General features: G+C 37.7%; 1 protein-coding gene across 1 annotated transcript; it reads right to left on the bottom strand.

Moving 5' to 3' along the window:
- Nucleotides 1-9,599: 9,599 nt before the first annotated feature.
- On the bottom strand, nucleotides 9,600-11,821 carry LOC108966979 (uncharacterized protein DDB_G0271670). Its single transcript, XM_018930166.1, has one exon. It carries the CDS (start codon nucleotides 11,494-11,496, stop codon nucleotides 10,198-10,200), a length of 1,299 nt encoding a protein of 432 aa, XP_018785711.1. The 5' UTR covers nucleotides 11,497-11,821; the 3' UTR covers nucleotides 9,600-10,197.
- Nucleotides 11,822-12,287: the final 466 nt, after the last annotated feature.

The raw sequence follows: 12,287 nt of genomic DNA, 5'->3' as shown, positions 1-12,287 counted from the left end.
CGTTTCAGCACTTTTATAGTTTTTTTTTGTAGTTTCTTTAAATAAGCTGAATGTAAAGCAAATTTTTTGAAATAAGTAAATTAGTTAAAAACTGTTCTAAGACTCAGCTGGGTGGCTGTTCAGCAAAAGTGGCTGCTTCTATGCATTCTGTCCAATAACAGAGTGGCGATACTAACGTTGAACGTTTTGGCGGTGCACTTAAAGTTAGCCAAAGTTAGCATAGTCTGTCTTCACCAGAAATAGCATCAAACTAATTCATCACACCTTCGCCTTGCTCAAATCCGCATGGGGCTCATGGCGTTTTGCTTTCTAGTACCGGACCAATGACGGAAAACACCCCGTGTGACTGTAAGATCTTATTGGACTAGAGAAAGGAGTTCTTAATCAAGTACGCGTTCTTACTGCTCCTTGTCTAGTTAGCATTCATGCTGTAAGGCTAAAAATCTCTCTGAACGAAAGTTGTCAAACTTGTATGGATGAAAGTAAGGTAGAAACATGCAGACACTTTATTTTTCCTTATCCAGCCTTGCAAGGTTGAGAATGAAACCCTTCGGCAGTCTAACCATTGGCGTATCAGGAGACATAGCCAAAACTGATATTAGCAGTCTCAACAAATTTGTGATCAGCTGAAAGAGCTTGACGGTTTGTAAGAGTTTCATGATCAATTATAAATGTAGGCAGCATAATTGACCGGCATTCTAAGCTGTCCAAGTGAGATTCCTGTTAGAATCCATCTCTTAACCGAACCTAAAGTGCAGACCATAGTAACACCTTTTACTAAGAGTGATTCTGCGTTGGGTTTGAAGGCTGATATTTTTGTTGGTGTTATGACTGTCAACTGTGACATATGAAACAAATCGTGAATGCGATAACTGTTTGTTTGATGTTAGAAAACAGGAAGGAGCGGTCCTTCCCTATCCCGATAGGTTGCTGCACAACGTCAGGTTGTACAGCCATGTTTGGTTTGCGGGGATTCCAAAATCAGACATAACGACATAAAGACAGTTCCTTTTGGTGGTGTCGAAGTCACACTGATGAGGTCCAAACAGTTTGTTGATGGGGGGCTTCAGTCTTTTTCACTACGCACTACGCTTTGAAGAGGTTTCGCCATAAAGACTGAATTTCCCAATTGTTATACCAACTATGCCTTATTTCCCATCTTGGCGTTAAAATCACTAAGCTCAATTTCTACATCGTGGCGGGGGCAGTCGTCATAAGTGCGCTCCAGCTCCTCCAAAAAGATATTTTTGTTATTCTTTACCATTGTGGAGTGAGCGCAAATCAGTCTTGTGTTGAAAAATTTTGCGCTGACGCAGATTGTGGTCATATGCTCATACACCGGAGTAAATGCCTGGAAGCGACGACATTTTTCTACTATAACAGGAAGAGTGGTTGGATATAGCCAAATTCTGAAACAACTCGATAGTACTTAAGGTAAGAATATCCTCTAAGCTCGAATAGCGAAGCGGTTTGGTAAAGCAGGAGGATACTATCTCAATCTAAACCGATGGGTCCCAAAATTGCCAGCGATAAACAACCGGGGATACATTCCGAGGATCCTTATGTCTCTCTCCCTTTCCGTCTACCAAACTCAGATAACATTTTCCAAGTGGAAGTAATAGGTAATGAGAGGGACTAAGAGGTTATACTGCGTAACTACGGCAGGACACAGAGAGCTACGATATTACTATATAGCCAGGCGTCATTGCTAGCCTTGCCGTCACCAAAGGTAAATTTTAACGTGGCAGGCTTTAACTAACTTGTCTTGTTTGGATTTCCGGCCACAAGAATATTTTCGGCAATCAAAAGGCAGACGATTTGGCCAAGTAAGGAGCCTATTTCTCTAGCCTCTAGATGAATTCGAGGTATGGTACACAATATGAAATATGAATGTTAAAAAAAATTCAGTAATAAATTTCCATTTCCATATCTGTCCTGCAAGAAAACGAAATCAGATGTGCCTCTAAACAATATTGCATTAGAGTCAGAGATGTTTAATACATTTAAGTTTCTTATCTTTTGCTTAGAAAATATTTAAAACAGTGGCGAACTAAACCGATTGATTTCTATGTACTCAGAGTGAAGTCTATTAATGAATATGTTCATGCTAATATTAATAGGTAATATATTCGTATATATACGAGTATATTTTAGATAATGTAATTTCTTTTAACTAATGAGATAATAGATAATTGACGTGAAATGAATCTGATTTGCATCTCTCACATATTGGTGTAAATGAACTACAATATATAACCATATGCTTTATACTTAGCCACCTCGGTTTAATTAAAATTAAGAAATATCACATATCAATTATTGGTGACTGAATTGGCCCCTAAACAAACATACAGATATGTGAATATATACTACGGGTACTATGTGTGAACGAATGAACTTTTGAAAGAATACTTTCTATGGTATTAATTTAATATGTGCCCTCATAGTAAAGATATGTGTGTTTGTATTGAATGCTCGGACATTCACCACAACTACATACTTACATACAATATGTGTACATTGTGATAAAAAATCACCCAGAAATTGATTGTCCTTAATAATACGCCAAATATGAGCGCGATCTGCCAACCGTTTTTTACAGTTGTGGCACCACTGAGGGGTAACGCTTTACAAAAATCTCTCAGTAGTGCGTTGCAATTTTTACAATGGATTAAAAATATCGAACAAAGAATTTGTCTAAAATTTTCTGTTTCTAACCAAATTTTGTGTTTGAAATCGTTGCGAAAGCTGGAAAAGGCTTACGGGGATTCAGTTTTATTAAAAATTCCTTTAAAGACGGTCGAGAGATCGTTGAAGACATATCTCGTTTTGGACGACCTTCAACTGATGAAAATAGTAAAAAAGTCATGGATACTTTGGTTGAAACTCGTCAGATAAGTGCCCGTTAGATGATTTTGGTGGATATTTTGGGGATGAAACGCCGATAAAGCTGATTTTTTTTTTTTTTTCAAAAAGAGCACCGTAAACAAGTTTCTTTGGACATGTTTGATGTTGCGAATTCCGATTCGTTCTTGGAGAGGATGCCGATGAGACATGGGCTTATGAGTTTGACATGCAAACATCGTAATGGAACCTGTTATCAGTTGATCGGAGAGATAAAAAATTCGCTGAAGAAGCTGAAGGCCATCCCAAAGAGTGCTTATGAACAGAGTGTCCAGGACTGAAAAAATCGTTGGCACAAGTGTATTACATCTGGTGGAATTACTTTGAAGGCGATAAAATAAATATTGATGAATAATTAAATATATAATATTATTAAAATATCTCCCTTCCGCTTTTTTGCTCTTTATTCAATGCTTTATAAAAAGTATTACAGTGATCGGATTTAGTTCAAATACCGCCATCTAGACGGCAACTTCATAGTACCCCTCCGTAGAAGTCACCCTCTTTATTTGCGAAGAACTCGGACAACCTATTTTGAGTTCAATTTTACACCAACAAGGGCGTTCGCCATGGACAGGAACAAGTGGTAATCACTTGGAGCTATGTCCGGGTTACATCAACGAAGTGTGTGGTCTGGCGTTGTCCTGGTGGAACACTACACCCTTCCTGTTGGCCGATTCTGAACGTTTCTGGTCGGTCGTTTGCTTCAAGCATGCCAGTTTTTCGCAGTAGATGGTAGAATAGGCGTCTGGACATATGGGAGCAGTTCATAGTGAATGATTCCCTTCCAATCCCACCAAACACACAGCAAAACCTTTCTGGCCGTCAATTCCGGCTTGGCCACTGTTTGGGACGAATCACTGGTCTTCGACCATGACCGTTTTCGCTTGATATTGTCGTATGTGGTCAATTTTTCGTCGCCAGTCACCATCCGCTTCAAAAATGGGTCGAGTTCGTTTCGTTTCAGCAGCATATTGATTCGGTCCAGAAGGTTTTTTTGCGTCAAATCATGCGGCACCCAAACATCAAGCTTTTTGGCGTATCCAGCTTAAAATTGTTTGGTGACTAACTCCTATCTTCGGGGTGATGTCAGGAGATGCCACATGCCATGATTTGATCGGTATCAGTTGTCACAGGAAAACTTTAAAATAGCGCGAATTTCGGCGTTAGTGAACTCCAAGTTTACACGTCTATAACTGTTGAACGCAAAATCCAAACTAATCATAGCGTCGTTTTGTAGGTTATGTCAAGATTTTTCAAGGTGTATAGTATTGCCAGATACGAGCTCTATAGCGCTTTTGCATAGCCGCGAAATTCCAAAGACAAAAAGGCGACAGAAAGAAGGGAGATATTTGACAATATAATAATTCTAAGCTTTCGTCTCGTCACTTTCTGCTGTGTGGCCTGGCTTTTGCCAGACTAGGATTGAAATATTGTATCTCGATGNACCGACACCTCAATATATATGTACATATACATGCGTATGTAAATGCTAAGTATGTGATGGCAAAATTGGCTGATCATATGTCATTTGTCAATGAACCATAGTCATTGAATCCTGTTAACTGATAATTGATAATACATATTCATACCCTTATATTGGACGCTTACTGTAAAGCTATACGTCTGATTTGCGTTATATGTATATGTATTTCTACGGCAACGCCCCCACTTTTTACTAATAATAATAAATGAAATCAACATTTTGACCTGTTGCACCGTGCTTTGTTTGTATTTGTTTTAACTTTTATGTATTACTTTTGTGTAAAATTAGATTGGCTGCGCAACAGCTTGACCAGCTGTTTAAGATGCATCAACAACAGAGCAATCACTCAGGCAATAAACTCTTTATAATCCACGCATTTCACGTGTGCAAATGTTATTCACTTTTGATGCTTTGTTTATACATTTTTTGATATTGCTCTGAAAAGCAAGTAGTATGTGCATACATATGTATATGTATGAACTATATAGGTAATGTACAGGGAGTTAGACAAGAAGATATTCTTCAAATGTCTTTTGTATGAGAACATATTTTGTAGTCAAAAAAGTCCTTTCGTATTTACAATCAAACTTCAATTTATATTTTTTTTTTTTTATATTTTTAATGAACTTTAATGAACCAAATGTGTAACATTTTGGTGGGCCACTTTTTGCTATTTTTCCGCTAGAGAAATTATTCTATCAGTGTAAAGCTTTACTGGTTTCTCTTCGAAAAACTGCGACAAGTAATTTTCACAGGCCTCTTTTGAAGCCAACTGTACTCCAACCAAGCTCTTCCAGTTTTTGCTAAGTCATCAAAGATGTAGGATGAAGCCCTTTTTGTTGAACAGTTGTGCCCGCTTTTTCGATTGCTTGCTTCAATCTCATCAGTTGTTGATAGTAAAATGTAGAGTCAATCGTTCGACTAGGATGGTGCAGCTCATAGTGGATGAGGCGTCAATACTGGCTCTGTGACCATTTCTTGAGCTTCACCACGCTTGGGCCATGGTTTTTTACGCACTTTATTTTCGTTTTTGATACACTTTTCATCCTCTGTTACCATTCGCTTCAGAAACGGTTCGATTTCATTTCGTTTCAGCTAAGAATCGAATAAGTTAATTCGGTCCATTCAATTTTTTTTAGAGATAATTCTTGTGGTACTCAAACATCGAGCTTCGTTTTGTAGTCAGTAAATGGTTCAAAACCGTTTGATGATGAATGTTTGTTGATTTTTTACATATGTGTTTTTTACATATGTGTTGATTTTAATATAAGGCAAGAAGTAACAAATTACAAATATCTTGGTCTCATGCTGGATTCTACTCTGCGGTGGAAGCAGAAAAGTCAAAGCTACGATGGTCCTTATGGTGTGCAATCGGCTTGCTGGTAAATGCGCACATGTCCGACGGTGTTTTTTTTTTTTGAAGTTTTGCTGCAACTCACATCGCTACACCTAGTCGCCAAATAACAACAGAAGGGTTTGGTAGAGGTAAAGTAATTTCTTCTCAACGCATGAACGACCTCAGTGGCGAACCACTGGCAGCACATTAGAAATAGCAGTTATCAAAAGGTTTAACTTCACTAGGAAGTTTAAACTCAGGCTACTGTTCGCCTTCTACACCGGCCATTGTAAGCTCAAGAAGCTCTTACTAAACATCGGGCTAGCTTCTTGTGCGAAACCTGCTAATTGACTGCATAGCAGTCTGGAGGCGCAGGATAAAGGCCCTTGTTAGGCCATGTTTCCAAATAGGGATCACATCGCCTCAATCTAAGATACCAAACTTGTATGATTTTAATCCCTTCACGGTTTCGTCGACTTATGAATGCTGAATTTTTACCTAACCTGTTTTAATATAAAGATTTGCAAACACCGGATATGCTTGCGGTTTTGATCTTTGAAAATTGAGAGAGTATAAAGTTCGCAAACAAACTATTAACTTTTGTAGATTTTCTTCAGACTACAGGACACTTACCTTCAAAGCAGATATGACAAAAAGCTTAAATTATTAATACTCTACATTACTATAAGCACCTTGAAGACTGCACCAAAAAAAAAAAAAAAATGTCTTCTTAATAAGCAGCTCATTATGATTTAAATACGCCAAACTAGCATACGACGCGATACAGAAGTTCAAAGTATTACGTCAAAGAGGACCTTAGATGCGGAATTCTGAAAATACATTTATACCATGAAAATGTCCATGTAAATGCCCTTTAGTATGTATGCCAATTTGGCATTCACTTTAGCAGCAAACGGGTAAAGGTTATAGTACGTAAATGCATGGCTACTATTTTCAGCCTCAAGCGGCAACAAACTACAAACCCGCAGTGTCTTATGTACTACGAGACCATGTACATAATTTACATATACCGTTATATGTGTATGTGTAATATAAGCGAAATTGATAATATAAGCGAAAAACAATCGAAACGAAGTGGCGAGAACCTTCAAAACAGCGGGGCAAAACTATTTGCGGGCCCACAACCGGTCTGGGAAATATTCAAATCCTATGCCACCAAATACGTTATACGAGTGCATATGACACTGTCAAATAGTTGTCATTCCGGTGGCAAGGAAATTTTTGTCGTCATACGTTAACTGCGCTAAGTTGGATCGAAAAAGGTAAATAAGGTCGACCGCAAGTCCTTCACAAGTGCATTGCATTCGGTAAGGCATGCAGGATGTGGCTACCAAAGGCGAAAATGTTGTGTGTCAGTGGAGTGTGTCGGTTGATAAACACATTCGGAGTAGCTGTTGTTGTCGATGACGTGCTGTGTTTTCATTGCTACAACTGTACCCTATGAAACGGCGAAGTGTTCCCACAACAAATGCAAAGCACTGAGTGCGCGTGCGTTGCGCAGGTGTGAGCGATATGAGCGCAGAGCAGAGTGATTTAGAGCGCAAAGGCACTATTTGAAGAACTTTAAAAAGTTGGAGGTTTCAGCTGATTCGCTGGGTAAAGCTTTTTTAGTTGCCTGAAGCATGTTGCAAATTAAAAATGGATTCGCTCAGTATATAGATGAAGATAAGCGAACTAATATTTTTTAGAATTTAAAAAATACAAACATTTAGAATCTAAAAAATGCAAAAAATATATGTTTTCCTAATTTTTAATTTTTTAAAATTGTAAAATATAAAATATTTATGTTTTTTACTGTTATTTGTTAAAATTCGATTTCGATTTTTTTGTTAAAAAAAAAAAGTATTATAGATTGATGTACTTGCATTCTACAAAAACTGTTTTTGCATATCTTAAGTGAATTTGAGGTAATGTTTGGAGACTTAAACCTATTTATTTTACGATGCTTCTTTATGGAAAGTCTCAGCGAGGTTTTAAGGAATTTACCTTACACCTAATTGTAGGCAATATTGGATGTGTCGAAATTTTTAGAAACCGAATATACAAAATACATGTTTTATAAATCCTCATCTAAAATGTAAAATAACGTTGCATCACTTTTCAAAAGTTTACAGGCGAAAAGAAATTATATTATAAAAATCATTAATAAAAAAGAAAATTTGGATTTTGGTTATAAAAAGGTTATATATTGGTTAGGTATATACCTGTACCCAAAAAATAAGGTGACATTTGAATGTATACTGCGCGCGTCGAAGGGTTTGGGGAATTCTTTTTTTTAAGTTGGTAGTGCTGTGAGTTACATTTATGTCAAATTTCATGTCAAAATATTCATTAGTGTTTGAGATACGTTTTGTGAGGTCCTAAAAGTGAGTTTTTCGTTTTTTGCGATGTCGAAATTTGTTGAGCAAAGAATTTGTATTAAATGATAATTTCGCCAAAAACTCAACATATCATATCGTTCCGCAACCACCGTATTCACCTGATCTGGCGCCGTGCGACTTCTGGCTGTTCACCAAGCTCAAAAGACCGCTCCGGGGACACTGCTTTTATGCGATATTCAAGCCGCAGCGAAGACGGATCTGAAGGCCATCCCGGAAAGTGACTACAACCAGTGTTTCGAAGATTGGAAAATCCGTTGGCATAATGTACTACATCTAGTGGGGATTATTTTGAAGGGGTTGAAATTGATTTGGAAGAATAAATAAAGAAGTTTCAAAATAAATACAATGTTACCTTATTTTTTGGTAATTTTTGGTGGTGAATCGTAGGCAATAAAAACTTAATTTCGGTTTCTTGATGATACGTTGTGCTCCATTTCTGCTGACGGTATAATATTTTTTAGCAGAAGATGTTAAGAAGTCTTTCTATGGTTAATGCTTACCTTTAAAATATTTGAATATTTGTTTTGGGCAAAGCATGGCAATTTTCTTTGAAATCAAATAAAGAGAGTTTTACCATTTTCAATATTCGTATTTATTGAGTTTTTGATCTCTTCTTGTTAGTATTCAGAATAGTTTGCTTCCTTATTTTACGGATATAAACAAAATGTGAGTGAGAAAATTTAGAAATGTTTACGCTTCTAATTCAAAAAAATTAAATAAAATTTTTTATACTTCAATAGATGAATTTTTCAAAGTCTAAAAGCAATAAAAATCCCATTTTTGAGTTATAACTGAATACGAATAGATTGTACATTATACAAAATTATCAAAATGCAAAAAGAAAAGCCATAAAAAGCAAAAAAAAAAAAAAAAAAAAAAAAAAAAAAAAAAAAAAAAAAAAAAAAAAAAAAAAAAAAAAAAGCAAATAAAAGAAAAAGGTTTTGAGTTATTAAAAATTAAAAAATGTTTTCGGAAAATGAAGGACGTTCTGATATAACAGAACCTGCTAAATTGGATTATTGTCAAATATCGAGTTCTTTTATACGATAAATCTTTCTTTTTAGCTATTCGTTGCCAACATGGGCAAGATTGAATCGCTGTTGCAGATATGAGATGCTCCTAAATGTATGCCTTGCAGTAAAGAGTGAATCGTTGTTACCAATATTGACTGCTCTTAAATGTAGGCCTTTCAGGAAAGAATAAATCGCTGGAATGCTCCTAAATGTATACCTTGCAGTAAAGAATGAATCCAAAGTTTGTTGTATTTTTCAGAAATATAGCATTTATTCAAATATAATGTGAAGTAGCCAAAATAAATGGTGTAATAATTATTTAAATTTACTTATACTAAAAATTTGTCTACGTTTTAATTATCTATAAATAATTAATTAAATATAATTTAAAATTATTTAGAATAATTGAATATACATCGATTTTTAAACTATTTGATAGTTGAATACTTTTCCTTGTAGTAATGGAAGAAATCTTTGAACTTTTCAGTGCTTTTTCAATAAAGTGTTTTTTTTTAGTTTTAATTTGATTTCATTTTCCGCTTTCTTTTAGAAAAAAATATGCAGTTTTGAATGGAAGAAATTTTGCAAAGTTTTACATTGAGTTCACTCAACAGACTACAGCACACCCACTAAGTGTTTGGTGTACATTTATATACAATATATTTTATGTTTTACATGCTTCATACATTTCAAATCTTGAGACTCGAGGCACTGCGATTTCCATTATTATGTCTTTGGTTTCATAAACCAAACCTTATTCCTTCGAGCTTATACTTAGGCGCTTACAAGTAACTACGGGTTAAACTAATCACATATGTACACTTAACGGTATAATTATTTCTGTTATGAGTTACAAGTCTTTTGCAGTTGTTATTTGGAAAAAAAGTTCGACTTCTCCAAAGCTACAAATCTCTACGAACTATGATACTTAGATAGTCAGCCTCTTTTTCGATACGTCTGTGTTTTTGTATACATAGTGTATATGTATGCATATTCTATGTACATAGTGCACACATTTGCATATACATAACTAATGCCAACCCAACGTTAGCCCACCTAATGCATTGCATATGGCGAGCAGACGGTGTAGCGCGGCACACGCGAGTAGAGGCCGGACATGCCCTTCATGTAGACATAATGCACTGGCGGCCGCAATATGCTCTGCTGCTTCTTATCCTTCTTCTTGCCGCTCGCGCTGTTGCTGCTTTTACCGCCACCACCGCCGCTGCTGCTGCTGCCACTGCTGCTGCTGCGACTGCCGCTGGACGATGCCGACGATGACGACGTATTCGGCAAGCTGTGCTTCTTGTGCTCATGCTTGGCATTCCTGGCATTCAGATGCCCGGCTGCGTCATCAGCTTCCTTCGGTTTGGCATCCTTGAAGCAGCGCAACGGTGTGCTGCTGCACGACAACGACCTCATCGACGTGCTGCTGGTGAAATGGTTCAACATGCGTGTCACCGACGAGGCAATCGACAGCCGACTAAGATGCAAACGTTTGTGTGTTGCTGGGTGTTCTTTTTGTTGTTGCTCATGCCGTTGCTGATGTGCTGGTGCTTCGTGTTTCAGACATTTACGTTTCTGCTTTTGTTCACAGCACTCCTCATGTGTGGAGCATTCATCATCGTCATCGCTGCTATTTGTATCGGTATTGTGACCGGAACTACAGCTATGCGCCACATTGTTATTAGTGTGGTTATTGTGCTGTTGCTGCTGCTGCTGCTGCTTATGGTACATATTAAGCGAGACAGACACTTCTTCTTCGCCATCTGCGTCACCGTCAGCATTGTAGATGTCCACCAAACAATCAACGTCGAACGAGCAGAAAGCTGGTGAACATGAGGAACCGCTGTACGCCGACGAGGAGAGTGTATTATGTGAGGCATGTTGCTGGTGATGTTTCTGGGTTTTCGGTTGTGTTGCGTAGTCGTTAAGATCACCGCAAGTGAGATCGATGCTGGAGCCGGTGAGGTGAAAGCCCGTATGTGAGCCGCGTTCATAACTAAGCGAGAACGAGTCTGTCGAAGAGCTGGGCAAATCGTCTTGACTGTTGTAGATGTAACGCTGCAATTGCTGTTGTGGTAAATGTCGCGGATTTTGCTGTAGAAAGTGGCAGCCTAAATGCTTGCCGATGCAATTGAGAAAACCGCGCGTTGTCTTTTGATCGCGTGTTAGTTTTGTTTTGGACATTTTGCTGTCGCTCGACGATGATGTGGATGAGTAGGAAACGGATTTGTGTCCGACATGCACGGGTGAGGCTGTTGTGTTTTTCGCAACGAACACCGATGAGTTAGATGTACTGCTGGAAGATGATGTTGTGGGTTTGTTGAATTTTTGCGGCGTTAAATTATCCATTTTGGGTTTGTTGGTGTACAGCTGGTGACACTTTGACTTGATTTTTTTGAGAATTCAACAGTTCTTTGTTTTTTATATATTTGTTATAGATTTCAACAGTTCTTTAGCTGTCTTAGTTAGAAACTTTGTTGTTAGCAAGAAAATCCTCAAACACTTTATTTCTTGTCCTTAAAAGTTATAGCGTATGTATTTTTTAATCCAAATACGCTTAGAGAGTTTTTTTTTTTTTTTTTTGTTTGGTTGACACTTGCACTTTTTTCCAAATTCTTGCTTTGATTTATTCTTTGGTAAACAAAGAATTCTTTTACAATTTCAAATATCAACGGTTTTGCTTTACACAAGTATATTCCGCAATTTGCACTGAGATATTTCAGCTTCGAAGCGCGACGAACATATGCCCGTTACCAGCAATGGGCAGCCTTTTTATACACCAGCCGCCTCAGGGACACGTTCGTGTTGGTCCTCATTGCCGCCACTTCGTTATGTTGGCCAACGGTTGGAGCGAAGCTTATTTGCGTCGTATGCAACCTTCGCTGCCAGCCTGCGAGCCACAGCCAATCGTAGCAATAACAACAATTACAACTACACTGCACACTATCGTATAGAAAGTTTCGAAGGCATTCAAGCTTCGTCTATGACAAGCAACGAGCATGTGCCGACGAGCTTTGAGACAAAGCAACAAGTGTTCGTGAACCTTGCGCTCATATACTCATATATGCTTTCCTCGTCGTATTGTTAGCCTTCATATGCGGAACTCTTAAGGATCATACGGCAGCATTTGGATTGCCACA

The sequence above is a fragment of the Bactrocera latifrons genome, unplaced genomic scaffold (genome assembly GCF_001853355.1).
Source record: "Bactrocera latifrons isolate USDA-ARS-PBARC rearing strain unplaced genomic scaffold, ASM185335v1 scaffold_172, whole genome shotgun sequence".
In the NCBI taxonomy this organism is placed as follows: Eukaryota; Metazoa; Arthropoda; class Insecta; order Diptera; family Tephritidae; genus Bactrocera; species Bactrocera latifrons.
Note: the sequence above shows the minus strand (reverse complement) of the source record. Positions and strands in the feature narration are given on the sequence as shown.

What these genes read in the sequence shown, in the direction of transcription:
- LOC108966979 (XM_018930166.1), bottom strand. Translation starts at nt 11,496, where the DNA reads ATGGATAATTTAACGCCGCAAAAATTCAACAAACCCACAACATCATCT.